The sequence below is a fragment of the Lepidothrix coronata genome, unplaced genomic scaffold (genome assembly GCF_001604755.1).
Source record: "Lepidothrix coronata isolate B3197 unplaced genomic scaffold, Lepidothrix_coronata-1.0 Scaffold2, whole genome shotgun sequence".
Lineage (NCBI taxonomy): Eukaryota > Metazoa > Chordata > Aves > Passeriformes > Pipridae > Lepidothrix > Lepidothrix coronata.
In genome coordinates, this window is record NW_016690182.1 from 11502202 (window position 1) to 11520717 (window position 18516).

Below are 18516 nucleotides of genomic sequence, written 5' to 3' on the forward strand. Positions count from 1 at the left end.
GAGGCCCAGTGGGACTTTGCTTGTAAATCTTAACCTGTTTCACAGACACTGTTACCTGAATTGAATGTACAGTGCTGAAGTCTTGGGAAAGCTGCTAAGTTTTAGCTCTCACAGCAATTTAAGCTGCTCTTGTTTTCTGTTCTGTTTCCTCCTTGTCCTCTGCAGATTTCAGGAAACCTTACTGTGCCTTGGATTACAGGTTGTTCCAGAAAAAGAGCAGTAAGTACATTTCTATTTAAGTATCTAATGCATCAACTGAAGCAATGGGAAGTTGATAAAAATGCATTGTTGAAAATGTCAGTTCTATTTACCTTGTGTTGAATTTTTTCCCTTTATACTTGGACTAAAACAAACATTATCTGCGGGTGCAGTGTTTCAGGTGAGGTAAAGTTTGATGTATATCTTTAAAACCAGGCCAAGGTCATAATCCTGTGTGAAGTGATGTGATGCTCAGGTGTGGGAATTGTCTATTAGGTGAAATATTACATTAGAATTGATGGACTGGGAGTTTGGAGCTTAGAATATGTTTTTTATATTGCAAATAAAATGATTGTTAATTGAGGCAACTGAATGCTTAAGAGAGTAACTCCCTGTGCAGCTTCTGTGCACATGCACAGAATCAGTCTGGGCTGTCTGTAGGAACTTTAAAGTATAATTTTATCCACATACATGTCATTTCACATTAGCAGAATCAGCCAGGTTGGTGTCCTCAATTCAGAAATTACTCCAAACCATAACACAACAGCTTTTATCAGGGAAAATAAACCTCTGTCCAACTCTTTTGTTTGATTACTTCTCACATTTCTGGCTTCTCTTTGAAGACATTTCAGTTCTGCTTCATCACCATGATTGGATGGTACAGCCAAGCTCTCCAGAGGCTGCTCCACCAGATCCAAGGACTAGGGAGGTGTCTGTCATGGAACCCAAACTTACCCATCCAAACCCCCAATCCGTGGAGCTGGCAGTGTCCTGGCAGTGGGTGCTGCTTTGGCAGTGAGGTCTGGGTAATGGAAGAACCTTTCCTTGCCCTCTCCTGCTGTAACCAGTGGTTTTTTCTTTATTTATTAGTTTTGGTTATTCTGTTTAGTCTCCAAAAGGTGTGAGTTTCCTGCATAAGTAGGAATCTAAGAACCATGGCACTGTATTTTCTCTCAGACTTTTTCTAGGTCTCAGCTGTAGCACTTCCAGTTTCTGCAGACTTTGGTGGTATCACTTATTTGAGTTTTCACAGAGAGCACTTTAGAAGAGCATCTCCCAGAGGAACTGGTACTTTCATACAAATCCTGTTGTGCTCAGTCCTTCTTTTCTCTTCCCTAAGTGCTAATTCTCTTGGGTAGGCTTTTTAAAATGTAGCTCTTGTCTGGAAGGCACCTTCCCCTCATCACTTAATGACCTTTTAAAGCAGCTGCTGAGTGTCCTCAGTACAGTTTCACTTTTGAAAGGGGGAGGTTTTTCCCCCTGCCACCCCATCCACAGCCAATATCTAATTGCAGGGTAGCCCAGGTGGAGTGTGTGAGCTGTCAGGTACATATTCTGCTGCTGAGTTTGTCTTTAGAGTTGACTGCCCTTACTGGGGATCAGGGGAGTGCCAGAGCCAGCTCAGAGTGGGCAGCAGGAGCAGGTGGCTGGGAGTGGGATGTGATGCTGGCCCCTCATTGCAGCACTGGCTGGGTTCCTGGGGCATGGTGGGCATGCTGATCCCTGACACAAGCTGGAGAAGACATTTCTGCAGTAAGTTTAAAACCTTCAAGGATATGGAGGTGCCTGTTTATTAATCATACAATCATTAAGGTTTGGAAGGACCTTTAAGATCACTGAGTTCAGCTGCCAGCACAGCACCACCCCCTTGTTCACCACTAACGAGGTCCCCAAGTGCCACATCCACACACTTTTTTGAACACTTGCAGGGCTGGTGACTCCTGAGCAGCCTGTGCCAGGGCTTTCCATGAAAAATATGTCCCAATATCCAACCTGACCCTCCCCTGGCACAGCTTGAGGCCGTTCCCTCTCCTCCTGTCCCTTGTTCCCTGGGAGCAGAGCCCGACTCCCCCCCCAGCTCCCCCCTCCTGTCAGGGAGTTGCAGAGCCAGAAGGTCCCCCCTGAGCCTCCTTTTCTCCAGGCTGAGCCCCCCCAGCTCCCTCAGCTGCTCCTGCTGCTCCAGCCCCTTTCCCAGCTCTGTTCCCTTCCATGGACATGCTCCAGCCCCTCAGTGTCTTCCTTACAGTGAGGGGCCATTAAGAATGGTTATTAGGGAATTCTTTTTCCTTACACCTTTACCCCTGTATATTTTTAATCAATAAAATGCATAAACCCATTGGTTAATACAATCTAGTTTGACAACATCGGTGTCCAGGTTTGTGCAGGCACTTTCCTGGTTGGAATGCAGAATCAGCCTTCCTAAGGAAACAGGGTTAGGACCTGGCACCCTAAAACTGCTGTGTACAGCCAGGTGTAAGACAACAAACAGAGAGAAGAAGCTCCTACTTCCTAAAAAACTTCACTTTCAACTGTGAAATCCTTTTGAAGAAAGGGTGTGAGGGAACAAAAATAGAATGACTGGAGTTGTAGAAGTGCCATTATGGCAATTACTGCCATTCAAAAAGGAAAAAGGCTAATCTGGATTTTGTTTAAAATGGAGAAGATCGTCTTTTAGATGCTCTGAATTTTTAATCTTTTGCCTTGATGTTTTGTTTTCCTTGTCCTGTCCTTCAGCTGCATCAGGAGAGAAATAAAAGCTGTGCAGTTCTGCAGAAACTCTTTCTCTCTGCTGGAAGATGATGTAATCCTGATTGTTAATGAATATTAGTCTAGAAATATCACCCTCTCAGTTACTCATGAGAGGGCCTTTGGAAGTTACAGAGTTCTGTGTTCTGTCCTGGTGCATGTGCATTGGCCTTTACAAGTGCATTGATTTTTGGTTTTTCACAGGGTGGTGGAAGGATAACAAGGATTCAAAAATAGCAGTAGAGATATTGGTTAAAGAGCATTAAAAGGGGGAAAATATCTTCACTTTTGCCCTTAGATTTAAGTCTAGTGTGTATGACTGTGTTTCAGCTCTGTGTCATCTGAGGTCCCAGCAGACTGGTTAGTGTTTGGGGTACATTTAAATATGTTGGTATGATATGGAAAACATTTGTCACACAGGTGATGGCTCTGGGTAAGCTGTGCCTTAGCTGTGAAGTTGTATTTTGGGCGGAAAGAGGGGTTTTGATTTGCCCAGAGCTTCAGCCTGGGGTCTGTGGGCTCTCAGTCTGACACATATTTGGGGAGGGGAAGTACCTGAAATGGGTGGAGAGAGTTCCTGTGCTGAATTTTGATTTTAAATTACTCTTTGCTCATGGCCTGTTTGAATAAAACTCTGGAGACAGTGGCATTAAAGTGTCCCCCCTTGGAGTCCTCCTGCCACAGGAGGAGAGCAGTGGGCACACTTTGAGTCAGAGGAGGAGCTGCTCTAACCCAGGTCGGTGTGAGACCTCCACCAGTTCTGTGGCACATCCGTGGGCATGGGGAATACAGCTGGATTGGGGTTGGGAGACAGCAGTGGAACTGCTGAGGAAAATGCTCCTTGGAGTGGGTCTGAAAGGCCCCTGAAAACTGTCTGCTGCTGTAAGTGGATGTGAGCTGGAGAAAAAATACCTTGGAGCAGCTTTACAGTGAAGCCCCCACAGGGATTAAAGCTGCCTGAAGTCAGAGGGCACCTCAGCTGTGCCTTTTTGTTTTCAGACTACACCAACATGAAGTTCTCTTCACCTGTTCAGATTCCTCTGCTCTCCCAGGAGGGAAGAAAAGTGGTTTAGTGAAGTTGCTTGGAGCAAGACAGTTGGGATCTTCAGGGAGGGAGATGAGCCAAGCTGAGGGTCTCCACAGGGCTGAGTGGGAAACTGTCCTTGTTCATACTTGGTGTCTTTGGGAATCTTGGTTAATGTGTTTCCTCCTCCTGGGAAATATTTCACCACCTATCTCAAGATACTTCTCCATGAGATGATCCAGAGCGTGTCCTGACCTTCCTCCCAGGAACAGCACCTTTGTCCAGCAGCAATCCTCAGGGAATGCAAAGGGAGAGCAAGTCTGGTCATCATTGCAGACTAAATACATCTTTTTATTTATTATATGACGTGCTGCACCTTGGCTTATTGTGTGCCATGAACCTGCAGGCCAGAAATATGTCACACCTGGGCAGGAGTTGGAAAACAGACTTTCTGGTCTAATGTGAGGAAGTTATTAATAGATTAAGTAAGAATCATGATAATTACCATCTAAAAATCAGTTTACTTTAGGGCCGAATGTTCAGTATTTAACAAACTAGTTCAAAATCTCAAGAAGAAGGGCAAATTTTCAGTTTGTGTGGATTGAGGGTTGATTTGGAAATTGCAGAGTGAGATGACAGGTTCAGAGTGTGATTTTTTTTTTGGCTAGACTGTTCATTGCACAGATACCTCTTTTTTCTTTTTTCCTTTTCTTTCATCTTTTTAGCTGAGTTTGGTTTAGAAGCAGATATTAACTGAATATATATAATTTTGGCTGAGTGTTGAAGCTCATGAGAGAGTTACAGCTCTTCTCACACTGGGGTCCTGTGAAATATTGACGAGTTCTGCTTCCATCAGAGCAAACTTCAGGCTTCCCCAGCCAGTGGGAAAGGATGCAAACCATCTCTGGTGCAGAAATCTAACAGTGTGTGCCCTAAGAGTTTGCCAGCAGTAAGAGTTTAAGGTGCCTTCAGATGCTGCTTTTCCAAAGTCCTTTGTGCCTGAAGTTTGTGCAGCTGTGTGTGAGCAGCAGGATGGGGGTGTCACTGACATGGGGGCACTGGTGAAACCTGAACCTAAAACCTCAGACTGAAGGAATGTGGCATCTGGCACGGCTTTAATGAGGTTAAATATCTTGGTAGTGTTAGGGGACAATGCAGACCTTCAGAATTTGTATATGGGAAATCAAGAAATAATAAACAAGAGTAAGATTCATATTAAATGGTGCAGATGGGAAAGGGGAAACCATAGTAAAATGGGTCAGAAATAACCATTACTATATATAAATAAGATCTTGAGATAGGAATTGATAATCCCTGGAAAAAATCAGACATTAATTAGTGTCAGGGCTCAGAGAGCTGAACGATGGTGTCATTGGGAAGGAAAAACTGACACGGTGCTTGTACAGAAGAATCTGGGATTTGCTCATACCTTGAATGCTGTGCTCGCTTCTGATCTTCCCATCCCTCCCAAAATACAACAGAGGAGCAGTGACAGGGATCAAAGGCACGGAAAATTTGTTGTGAGAGTTTGTTTGCTAAAAATAACCATTACCTCAGCCCGTTTCATCACCAAGCATCAGAACGGAATGTTGATTTAATGTGATTTCACTGCAGTTTAAATGAACCCAACACACAGTGCTCAGCTGCACCATAAATGCAGTAGTTACTACATTTATATTAAACCCCCAGTTCTCTCGTTTTTTAGCATGCCTTTGATTAATAATCTGAGATTTGTGTATAGCTTTTGTGCACGTGGCCTGAAACATTTTCAACTCGTGCATAAAACTGGATCTAAAAAAGCAGGATCTAATAAAAGGCAGGATAAGGACACTCCACTGCCGGGCAATTATTCATCCCAATTATAGACACCGGATTTGCACCACAGATCCTGCCTGCACAGTGGGTGTGATGAGGGGTCGGCCCAGTGCCAGGAATGTCTATAATAAACTGGGTCATCTCTTCCAAGGATGTTGTTGTTACACTTGGGAGGTCGGGGGATAAGCCGGGTTTAACCCTGCGCGCGGCAGAACTGCTGATTCAGTTTGCTCACCAGGATTGCTTCTCCTTGGGAATTGAGAGGCTGCTTTCTGCTGGAAGAAGCCTCTCCTGATTTTTTTTTAACTGTGGACAACAAAAGTGGTCAATGTGAGGAATTCAGCCAACAGCCAACACTGCTGAGGGTAAAGCCGAGCCTTGAATTGGCAAACCCAGGAGAGGAAATGAGAATTGAATTCATAGTTTGATTTAATGAAGTAAAAATAAGAACTGAATTACTGCCTTGTCTTCATCTGTAGAAAGTATTGCCATAAATATGAAGCTTTTCAGTGTTATCTTTTGATATTTTTTCCTATAACTGTGAATATTAAGATATTTGTTGGACTTGAGTTTTTCCTCTTGCTTCCTCAGTTCCCCTGATGATATTAAGCATGAGAAGGTTATTAACTACGTTGATGGAAGCATAGTTACATGTTCAATGTAGAAATTCTACCCTTTATTTTCTCACAAAAGTCATTGACTGTTGTAAAAGCATTATGTAATTTTTAAGCAGTTTATAATGCAGGAGTCAAACTTGAGTATAATCCATGTCAAGGGGATGATCCTGTAATTGAAGGTAGTTTGTGATTTCCCTAAGAAATTGCTGATTAAGGCACATGGCACAGCAGGTTACATGAAGGCAGTTAATCTGGATCTGAAATTTGGACATGCTGAAGTGTTATTAACATCCAGAGAGTTTAAGGGCTGACACTGAGCCCAGGATGATGGTGCAGCAAAGGAGAGCAGGGTGTGGAAATGATCATCTTTTGGGGTCTCTGTTCTCCATTTCCTCTGTGCCCTGTAATAGGTGTCAGGGTGATTCCTGTACTGCTGGGATGAGGGACAGGATGAGGTGCCTGGTGTGGCAGCAACTGCAACAGCAAAAAGCAAAAATATACATTGTCAGCTGAAACACCGGGGATTGTTTTTGACAAGGAGGTAAAAAAAAAAATCCTCCTATTTTTTCCCCCTTTCCTTTCCACAGCAAGCAGCTGCAAAAGACCTTTTTGAGAGTGTAGCTACAGGAGACTTCTCTAAACTTTTGAAACATCTGCTTTAATCTAAACTGTTGAGACTGACTCTACAGCCCTGGTCCTGGAGCAAAATTTTATAGCCCTTGTGAGGTGAAAACCGTTGAATGGTGATGTACCTAATAAGATTTTTATTGAAACATTTGTAGTAGATGATCAGAATTAACATCTGCCCATCTAAAATGGAAAAGGTGTGAGACTGCATTTTTAAGTAAAATTTTTGAAGGTCAGGTGGCTGCTGCTTTCTTCTTGTTTTGAGTAAGTAAAAGCTGAGCAGGCTCTGCACCCTTCCTGAGCACCATCCCTTTGGTAACTTGAGTCAGTCACTGTGTGTCTTTGTCCAGTGCAAGATCCTCTTGCATCTCACATTCCTGTTGGCCAGTTCTTCCCTGGGTTCTTTCAGTACAAGCATTTCTGAGATAATTGGAAAATCACGTGGCAAACAGAAACCTGAGCTCCCTCCAGCAGCAGCTGCTCTTTCTTTGGGTTTTGTTCTAATTTGGCCAACACAACAAACTTAAGTGGGAGAAGACAACCCTGAGTGAGGCTGCTCCCTTCCCTGGGCAGTAACATCAGACAGGTTTCTTTTTGCTTCTCCCATTTCACCCCTCTGCTGGTGGGGGGAATGTCCACAGTGTGTTCCAGGGGGTCCTTTAGCTGGGCATGTTGTGTTTTGTGCTCCCGCTGAGCACAGATCACAGTGAGCTGGGAGTTCCCTGTCAGTGGTTGCAGCAGTGCTGTCACTGAGCTCTCCAGAACCAACAAGAAATGTTATTTATTTATGTTTCAAAAACGCTCAGTGTCCTTTGGAAGGTGAGGTTGCCCTGAGCATTCAAGAATGCAGGCCAGGCCGGGGTTTCTCCGTATATTTGGGGTGTTGGTGTCACTCTCCTTTCTGCCTTCCCTTTTCTCAGCTCCCCCACCACAGAGCAGTCCTTTTAGAAATCAATCTATTTTGCCAGCAGCCATAAAAGGAGCTGTTGCTGCAGTGATCCAGGAGATAACTACACTTTTGTTCCTTGGAAAGGGCTTGTAGGTAGGAGCAGCTCAGGTCAGGTGTGCCAGGAGCACGACTCGGCTCAGGGTGAACGGGCACCAGGGATTTGGCTTTGCTGCACTTTGCTCAGCCTGGAGCAGTCTTGAAATGTGCCAAGTGGATTCCTTTTGGATGAGAATAGCCTGGAGCTTGCTGTCTGGGAGCATCTCCTGTGCTGTGGCTGCTCAGGGTGTGCAGGAAGCAGGAGAGCGGCTCCAGCTGTGCTGTGTCCATGGATGCTCCACTCTGCCCCTGGGTGCCATCAGCCAAGGATGGGTGGGATGGAAACAGCTTCTGTCATTCTGGACTTGGATGGATGAAATGATAGCCAGGAAAAACTCCTGAGTGCCTGGTTGCAGTTAATAATCATAGAATCATGGAATTGTGACAGCTGGAAAAGACCTCAAAAGTCGAGTCCAGCCAGACCATATTTGAATATACCTGGTACATTTATTACTGTGGCACCCAGGATTATTTTAAGGAGATAAGGGTTTGATACCCCTATTTCATGTTCAACATTAAGGTGATTCAAGTGCTTCTAACATTTTTTTTAAAAAGTGATTTTTAAAAGAAGAAAATTGTAAGGATTACCATATTCTGAAGATTAACAAAAGCTAGAACTGGTAACTCTACAAGGTTGTCAAATGATCCTATTTCTGCAAAATTCCCTTTTACTCCATTTTAAAGTTATTTCATTCTAACTTTTCACAGTTTTTAAATGAGCAAACACAGATTTCAGCTATTGCAATCGTGAACAAAATGAACTAGTAAATAATGACAATTGGGCTACACGGGCTACAGGTTCACAGTGCAGACTTTGTGGTTGCATTTCTGTACTCTGAATAGCAGGAGAGGTGACAAACATGGGTTGGTGTAAAGAAACTGTAGATTTTAGTTAAAATTCTGGGTGACAAGCTTTTGATAAAGGTTGGAAGCTCTACCAGAGAAATACACTCTGTGCCCACCCCAGTTCAAGCAGTGGTAGGATGTTCAGGAGTTCTTTTTCAGTGTTACTCCGTTTGTCAGTGATCCACTATCACATATTTTGATAAGTGTAGACAAAGAGTTTGGGAACTCTCAGATAAACAGTGGAACCAATTTAACTCAAGCTTCCCAAATAAACATTAAAGTATTCCCTTTAGGAAGTCAGAATCCTTTGAATTATGCATGTATTGTAGTTTGCAGTAAGATAAAAGAACTCTAAGGAGGGGGGAGGGTGAGAAACTTGAAAAGCCTTAAGAAGTAATTTGCATAAATTGGGTGGAGAGAGTAAACAGCACAAGGGGAAAAAAGTTCTTTCAGTAAGGCCTTATAGGATGAGATAAAAAAAATGACAAAAAAAATCAGGTGGAGTTGAAACAAAGCTGAAGTGCTTTAAACCTGCCACTGCCTTTAAAGCAAATCCCAGGGAACTCTGAACTGTCCTGAATAAAAAAACCCAAACTTTAAAAAAATAAACTCTTAAGGGAGAACTAAAAGAGAAGAAGAGCCATGGAGACAGTACCACTTATGTCTTACTGTACATGAGACCTCTGGCAATGAAATGGGATCAGCAGATTTTTTGCTAAATCTTAACAGTGTGTTTTTTATCTTGCAGTTACAGGACCGCACACAATTTAGTGACCGAGACTTAGCCACCCTAAAGAAATACTGGGACAATGGCATGACCAGCCTGGGCTCAGTCTGCAGAGAGAAAATTGAAGCTGTGGCTGCAGAATTAAATGTTGACTGTGAAATAGTGCGGGTAAGAAATCCAGAGTCTTCCCTTATCTTGTCGCTGGAGCAAAAATAGGACAGATGAAAGGCTTTAAAAATTTCATGAGGGAGCTTGAAATAGATATCACGTATTACATAATGAATGACCACACTGGGAAGTGCTCTCCTGCTCTTTCTGCATCTATATATAGTACAAGCCCTCAGGTAAGATCTTATTGATCAGCAGCAGAAGCAGCACTACAAGCTGTTTGACATCCTCTGGAGTAAGATTTTAAGTAAAAATGTTTCGTTTTGTAGGGAGATCCTGGAAGACTGAAAGGTGCTATTTGTATTGCTGTTAAGATACCAAAAAAAGACTTTTCTATAGACAAAGGGAAAGGATTTCTCATTCATGCTTATAGGAAAAAAACACGTGAAAGAAAATGCTCCAAAATAGGAAAAAAACTATTTAACAGGAGTATCTTGAGGGCAGGCTGAGATGTGATGGAGAGCACAGGGCACTGTGAACAATTCTGGGTTCAGTTTGATAGTCCACGTAGGTGTGGCTGAGGAGGGATTGCTTTACAAGGTACAGGGGTGGTGGAGGTCACCTGACTCCCAAGAACACCCCACATCATCTCTTCCAGAGGCTGGGAAGTTTGGTACGGCCTCAGTTGATGCCACTGTGTCCCAGATGAGCAGAGATACAGCATCACTCTCCAGCTGGGGGGTCTCAGTCACTCAAGGTGTGTCCATCCTCAGGAAAGAGTCTGGCTGTCCTTCAGTCCGACAAAAACATGACAAGAGCCCCCATAACAGGCAGGACATTTATGATCAGTCCTTTCAGTCTCCATCCTCTTTTTCCACCTCTTTCCTAAATTCCTGACGTTGCTGCAAAAGCAGAACTGGGAGCCCTTATTGAAACCCTCCTGTTGGGGAGACCTCTGGGTTGGAACATCAGAATGGTACCAGAGCTACTCTCAGTGTTAACACAGATCTGATTATTTACTTGTTTCCCTGAATCCTAAAAAACTAAACTGTACTTTTGGAGGCTGAAAAGAATTACTCTTTTCTCTGTAGAGAACAAAGCTGCTCCCTATTTCCCAAGCTCTTCAGTTTGCTTTCTGAAAGGTGGAGCTGTTGCCACTGCCAACATCTCCTGGACATGACACAGCTCATTTCCAGGACAGTGACATCCATGCTCCCTTAGTTTGTTCCCTTAGGAATCACACAGGGTGACACTGTGAAGTTCTGTACATACCTTTAATCTGCTGCAATGCTTTTGTCCTCAGGGCAGGGCTCTGGCTTAACCTGTATCAAAACACACACAAATGAAGGAAAAAAAGATATCTTTTCTTCTTTTCTTCTTTATTGTTACCAGTGTCTGCCCCACCTCTGACTCTGGTTCCTCTATATGGCAGACTTGGGAATTGTAGCAAGAATTGTGATGTAAAAAATAAATGCAGCATATATAAAGTAGTACTGAGTATCCATATAAACCCAACTGCACATATATATATATATATATATATATATATATATATACACATATTTGGGTTTATATATATATATATGTATGTGTGTGTGTATAAAAAATAACACCCACAACAAATTTAAATATGTGAACTCCGGCCAAAACCTCTTTAACTTAAAATATTTCTCTTTTTTGCATTATAATTATTGCTGATTACATTTTGGTTTGGGTTCTTTGTTTTGTGTTTTTTGGTTGGTTGGGTTTTTTTTGGTTTTTTGGGGTTTTTTTACACATTTTTATTAATTCATAGAAGAATAGCAGAATAGCCCTCTTGGCAGCAAGACAGACATTTGCTAAGGAGGGATGTCAGCTATGAAGCTCCTCAGAAATATGGGAGGAATATAAGACAACTGCATAACAATTTTATATATATATTTTTTTAATAATAGAACAGAAAGCTTTTGGATATAAGAGATCAAAGCTACTCCTAAGCACCCCCTGTAGGGTAAAGACATCTCCTCTTTGCCAGCAGTTCACCAGGTAAAGGCTGGTGACAGTATAAAAACATGTTCATCTTCTATGACATATTCAATATGTTCAATGAAAGCTTTTCTGCTTTGAAAGGTGTATAAAAAGACAAAATCTGCCTTTCCCAAGTGCCTCAGTTCGCTCTGAATTTTTTACTAAAAAAGAAGTAGATTCAATTTTAAATTTTCTGGTTGTTATCACTATTTATTACCATCACAAGATTATGGGAAAATTTAAAGAATGGCAATACACAGCTTGGAAAAAAGAGATACAGATCTCAAAGGGCTGCTTGTGGGTTTTTTTTTTTCTTTTATTTTTTTCCCCGAACAATATATAATATACAAAATTATCTGGGTAGCTCTCTGCGTGCCTGTTGTGCATTCTTCAAAGAGGAAAACCAGCAAGCTGGGAAAGCAAATACCACCCAACAAAAAGGATTTGCCAAAAATAGTGTTCAGCATGTCACCTTTTAGCTAGTTAGAGATGCAGCTTGAAAAGATCTTTTTTTCAAGGTTAGCACAGCATGAAGCTGCCTTTAGTAGTTGGGACTGCTGTTAATAATTTTTTATTTTTCTCTTTGATAATCAAGATATTACAAGCAACAAGTTTTTTTTACTAAACTTTTTCATGCCCTATATCAGAAAAAAGCCTCAGTAATGGAAGGGAAGGGAGAGAAATAAGAGGTGAAGAGGTGCAGACAGTTCTTATGACATCATGTTAAACCCTGTTTTGGGTCTTAAATAATTTTTAGTGTAGACTTTTCTTTATCAGAGAAAGCAAATTAATGAACAGTTGTACAGATCCACTTGGAGAATTTGGAATGTTAGGGGTTTTTTTTCCCTTTTTTCTTTTTTGAAACTTAGTTTTATTGATGTAAAATGAACTTAAAGCATCCATACCCATCCCACCGGGAATGGGGTTCCAGGTTCCTGGGTCCTGGGCCTGTTCCATCTTCCACCACTGTTCCCAGTGGGTTCCTCTACCTTCCTGCAGGCAGTGCTTCCTAAAGCCTTGTCTTCCAACCACAGGGAACCGAAGGATGATCCTGCTCTGAACTTAGTGTTCTGTCCTCAGAGTGGAGTGATGTAGATCTGTCACCTTGGCCAGTTCCCTGTAGGAAATCCTAGAACAGGTGGGATGTTTGGGTCACTTTAGTCCCCTTAAGGAAGTTGCAGAGTGGGAGAAACCTGGATCAAAGATCTTACGTTAAATTTGTTGAATAATTTAGGTGGGGAGAGACCTTACGAGGTCACCTAGTCCTGCTCTTTATTTAGAGCAGGATTGACTTTGCAGTCAGGTCAGGTTTCCCAGGATGATGTCCGGTAAAATGCTGAGTTACCTCCAAGGCTGGAGGTGCCAAGGTTCCAATGGACACACTGTCCCTGTGCCTCACTGGAAAGAATATTTTTCCTTTTCTTCTCAACTCCAGTCAGAGCTTCCCTTGCTGCCACTTGTGCGTGTTGCTGCTTTTCCTTTCGCTGTGCACCTTCCCTTCTCCCTTGTGTTGGAGGACTGAGCCTGGACACGGGATCCCAGGAATCAGCCTCATGAGGGTCAAACAGGGAGAATAACCTCTCCCCTGCAGTGCTGCTGCACTCTTGTTCCTGTAGTCCAGATGTGCTGATGTCACTTGGTTGGGGGCCTGTTGCTTTGTCATAGTTTCTGATTCATTCATGTTTATTTCTCTTACAAGACTTGGATTGGGAATCGAAGACGGAAATATCGTTTAATGGGGATTGAGGTCCCACCCCCTAGAGGAGGTCCTGCTGATTTCTCTGATCAATCTGAATTTGTTTCTAAATCAGCACTTAATCCAGGAGAGGAAACTGCTACTGAAGTGGGGGATGATAATGATAGGAATGATGAAGTGTCAATCTGCTTATCTGAAGGAAGCTCACAAGGTATTTGAATTGCAGTTACTGCTGTGCCTGTATTTTTAATTTTGTGCAGTGTGCATGCTTTGGATTCTGTTGTTCACATTCACAAACGTCTGAAAGAGTCTCTCACAGTCTCAAGGGCTCCACCTCGGCTTGTTGAAGGTACTGTTTGGTCTCTTTCTTCTCCCTCTCTCTGAGTTCTGTTGGCTTTGTTATCACAGAAATTGCAGGAGCCTTTTCTTGTAAGAGCTCCGTTTCTGCCTCATTCATATAAGACAAGTTCACATTTTACTGGTGCAGCTGAGAGCTGGACTGACAGCACAGATGGAAAATCTCCCTTCCCCAGGAAGCCAGGTTTAAAAAATGCTCTCTGCAAACTGGCCAGGTGTACACGACCACCTGGAATATCCATCCTGTTTGACGCCCCATCCCTGCAAGTGTCCAAGGCCAGGTTGGACGGGGCTTGGAGCAGCCTGGGCTAGTGGAAGGTGTCCCTGCCATGGCAGGGGCAGGGACTGGATGAGCTTTCAGGTCCCTTCCAACCCAAACCGTGCTGTGATTCCATGATTCCTGTGAGCCCGAGTGACCCCAGGCACTGATGCACATGGACCTGCTCCCTGTGAGCTGAGCAGAGCTGGGCACTCACAGCTCTCCTGGCAGGGAACCATCAGCTCAGACCTGGGCTTGAACTAAAGCTGCCCAGAACTCCTGGTGTTCCAGGCTCTGACAGGCAAACACCACCCAGCAGATCAAAGCCAGGAGCAGGGAGGGCTCAGGAGCCTCAGAGCTGCACCCACAGGGTGTGTCCTTGGAAAACTGCAGGATCTGGAGTGAGAAGTGTCTTGGACTTAATTCCCTTTTCCTCCACCTCCCACGAGCACATGGAATCGATCCCTCCCTTCCCCTCTTGTCCATGAGCTCTGGGCCCCACGAGCTGCTCTGCACATCCACAGCTCACTAATTGCTCCCAGTGCTTCTGATTAGAGAGATCAATAAAGCCTTTGCTCTCTAAACTAAAAGAAAGCCTGACCTCGGGCCTGCTGGTGCAGCTCGATGTGCCAGGCTTGATCTTGTCATCTTGTCAGAACAATTTCAAGGGAAGAATCAGGAAAAGGGAGAGCTGCTGGGAAGGAATTTGTGATGGCTTTGTCATAACCTGCTGGAAAGAGAATAAGATGATAAAGAAATGGGTCAAGTGATTGAAAGGCAAGTGAGATGCAGAATCTCCGAGTCCTTGATTTGCCTGAGGTGTGGAAAGAGCTGATTTAAGTCAGATCTGCTTGAAGGAAAACAGTGACAGGGGAAGAGTCTGAACCCTCTGTAGTTAAAGTGAGAAATAACAGCACTTTTTTTGAGCAAGGCTTTCATAAAACAAGATAAGGCTGGAAGACTTTGAGTAGATTATTAGTGTCAAAGCTTAAGGAAGTGCAAGAAAAATGACAGGATTTCCACAGCATCCAGGAATCCCACTTTCATTCCTTTATTCTCCCACAACAATTATTGCTATTCATTTCTCCAGTTCAAAGGAGGAGGTTTCACTGCTGCAGCTCAGCTTGTTTTGAACTCCCTGGAAAATATTTCCCCTAATACTCATGTGTGCCATTCAGTCACAGATAGGGATTGTTTTAATGTTTGAGAACTGTAACTTTTGATCCTAATTTATTAAAAAACCCAAAACCACCACAACAAAAACCACTTCGAAAGACAGAAAAGAAGCTATTTTTGATCACCTGATTAGAGTGACATTGGTGATGGCTCTTGCTTTTAAAATGTATAAATATAAAAAAATAAAGTGAGCTGTACTGTGATGCCAAATGAAGCATTAAAGCTCTTCTATTGCCTCACCTTTTTTAATTGCACGTTAATTGGATCCATGCTTTGTGTGAGCACAGCCCTGTGGAGGGTCAGAGCTGTGCTGGGTTCTGTGAGCTGAGGATGAATATTTAAAGAGTTGGGAATGCTGTAGGGAGCTGCTGTGGGATCCAAGGGGTGACTCTCAGGGTTATGGAGTGGCTGGTGCTCTGGAATGTTCCCGAGTCCCTGAGGTGCCTCCTCAGTGCCCTTCACCTCCCTGGGTGTAACGAGGGCCCTTCCCTGCTCCTGCTCTCCAGTTCTCCCATTTGATCCCATTCCTGTTGCTCCTGGCACTAATTGTCCTTGGAAGCCACGACTGATGGCAGATTAAACTTATTCAAAACAATTTTAAATTAAATTTGCACAGTTTAGAGGTATTCAACTGGTAGAAGAGTTACTTAAAACAATTAACTGTCTCTGTATGATCTGGCCTAAACATTATCCTGTCCTTGCAGTGTTGGTAATCCCAGGGAAATCCTGTTATCCCTGTGTATGTGTGGAGCTGACAGACCCTGGCATTGCCACCCGCCCCCTTCAAGTGTCCTACCTGAACCTTGCTGCCCATTCCCTCTTTTCCTCTTTATATTAAATATATATATTTATATATTAATGCAGAAAATTCAAGTAAATATGAGAAACATACTTAATTTTAGGGGTGAACAGACTTACTTATCTTCCTTTGGGTTATGTTTTCTCATTGGCCATTAAGGCAAATAGAATCATCTATTCTGTATTTCATCTATATTTCATCCTTGTGGTTGAAATAGAAGGGTAAAATCTGCTCTCTTTTCAAGTGCTTGTACATAAAACAGCAGCTTAGGTTCAGTGGGGATACATTTGCCACATGAGAAGGAAATTATCTGCTTGCTCAGTTTTTGGTTCAAAACTAACCAATGTCTGCAAGGAGGAGGTGGGTTCAGACACATACCTATAATTTCAGGTGATATTCTAATATGTATCCTGTAATTTCAGGGAATGCAGAATTTTTCATGCAGTAATTTATTTGACATTAAAAAAAAAAAAGTTCTGTACACTCTTTTAATATTCCAATCTGAATCAAAAAACAGGAAGAAGATTGTAAGAGAATAACTGATAGTTTTCCTATTGTTTCAGGTAGCAATTGGCAAATTGGCTTGAAATCCTTGTGACAGGATGTCTTCTTTAATCAGACATATGTTATTTTTTATGAGTAGACATTGTTACTATGACTTTGCTTTTGAGTTTAGCAGCTGTGACATATTTATGGTAAAGACTATTAATGTTCCTGCAGCATAAAAGTGGAATGAAACCTGACAAATCTAATTTATTTCTGCAGAAGAGACAAATGAAGCTCTTCAAAATGAAGAAATTGGTCACAAAGATGATGACCAGAATCCAGTTTCCGCTGACAATGTGGTAGGTACCTTCCTTTGCCTCCTGAATTCCTCATGCTGGGGCTGTCCAATATCAATGTTTCTCATTAGGTGAAAACTTGAGGGTGCTAAGAGGCCTTCCTAGTTGGGAGCATGAAAACTGTACTAGAAATACTAAAACATAGTAGAAAAAAAGTACTAAAACATTCAGTGGAAATGGAATTACATGTTTTTTCTGTATTCTGCCAATCTGCTGTTCTTCCTCTGGAGAGCCAAGCCCAACTCTTGGGTGGAGCTTTGAAAGTACCAAGTGTAGCAAAACAGAAAGAAGGAGTTAAAAAAAAAACCAGAATTAAACCTGGTTTTCTGTAGCTTTCAGCAGGTATCTCTAGTGGTTCCTCTGCCTGGCTGACCTTGGATGGGTGAGTCAGGTAGGGTGGGAATGTGCTGGATGATCCTTGGGGATCCCTTCCCACTCAGAATGGTCTGGGATTCTGGGATCCTTCACTCCTATACCCTGGCCTGGGCATTATTCAGGTGTTTCTTGTTTTCCCCCTTGCTGGTTTAACTGAGAGCAGTGAGACAAGGCAGGACAGGCAGAGAGAGGAGTCCTGGCAAATAATGCCATAAATCCCTGGTTCAGCCAGCCCTCTCTCAGGTTAGAAGAAAGGAGAGAAGACCCCAGGTGAGTGACTTTTACCTGGAGTTACCTGCAGAATGATCAGGGCATGGCCCAGCTCCCACTGCACTCCTGGGCAGGGCTGAACCCACAGCTCAGAACAGGGAACAACATTTGTGTTCCACTGACCACCCAGAACCCAAGGGGGGAAGCAATAGGAGAGTCCCTTCCCCCTGGGAGGAGGAGACTTTTCCTTTCCCTTGTTAATTATGATCATCCTTTGGATACACTGAAACCCCGCAGGCTGCCTGAACAGATCCAGCTGCCTTTTCCCTCCTTTATCCCAGGTGTCCTGCTGTGACCTCAGCTAATCCCTCGGAGGTCTGGCTGATGTGTCTCCCATGGAGATACAGGATCTGAAGTGACAGGCAAAGGGTTTGCAGAGATGATGTCTCAGAGACTCAGCTCTCCAGTTCCCTGAGCCCCAGCACTGTGCAATTTGATGTAATAACGGGAACAAATCCAAGGAATAGTTTCTTCACACTTTGTTCTGAAAACACTGTCACAAAACTTTTTAAAAATGCAGTTAAAATTGGACTAAAATACATTGGATTTGCATAAGAGATGCAATTTTCCTATTTGAAATTCTAATCTGTTCTTTCCCCTACTATCTTAAAGTGTATGTCTAAGAAAGATAGTGTGAATGTTTGGCACTTATTTAGAGACTCTTTCCTCAAGCTGAGCCTAAAAAACAAAAATATTTGAATCACAGTGTTGCCGAGGGTAGGATGGAGCAGCAGATCTCAGGGACATGGAGCCTTTGAAGTGTTGTCACTTCAGCTGGGCTGTCAGACACAGGAAATGTGGTTTATCCTCCCTGCTTTCAACACACACTTGGGACCTTGGTGGGTCCTGCCAGGGAGAGCCTGGTAACCCCCCCTGGAAGGGTTTCTCCTTGGGATCAGAAGGACATTCCTGCTGCCTGGAGTGCAGGCAGCGAGAAGGGACAATGATGTGCTGCAGGGAAGGAGCCTCCTCTGGAACAACACCTCAGGAACCAACCATGAGCCTGGACTGGGCTTAAACACTATCCTGAAACCACAGTAAAATTGCTTTATTATAGACAGTCTCATAAATGTTCACAACTATCAAACCAATTAAAAATAGTTAAAAAACAATCCCCTCCTCATATACTACCCCTGCTTCCCTCTCAAATGTAGTGAAATCTGGGCAGTCATGCTTCACAGCTCTGTTGAAAAATGCCATTC

At 43.1% G+C, this 18516-nt stretch overlaps 1 protein-coding gene across 2 annotated transcripts in view; it reads left to right on the forward strand.

Annotated features, from left to right (window-relative positions):
* Nucleotides 1-18516, forward strand: part of HDX (highly divergent homeobox) — a 42291-nt gene that overhangs the window by 16468 nt on the left and 7307 nt on the right. For both annotated transcript variants that reach the window (XR_001875465.1, XM_017818823.1), the window contains exons 5-8: nucleotides 166-219; nucleotides 9447-9593; nucleotides 13240-13447; nucleotides 16593-16672. Coding sequence is in view for 1 of the 2 variants with exons in the window: in XM_017818823.1 (XP_017674312.1) it covers nucleotides 166-219; nucleotides 9447-9593; nucleotides 13240-13447; nucleotides 16593-16672 (489 nt within the window). In the remaining variant the exon portion in view is untranslated. The remainder of the gene's footprint in view (nucleotides 1-165; nucleotides 220-9446; nucleotides 9594-13239; nucleotides 13448-16592; nucleotides 16673-18516) is intronic.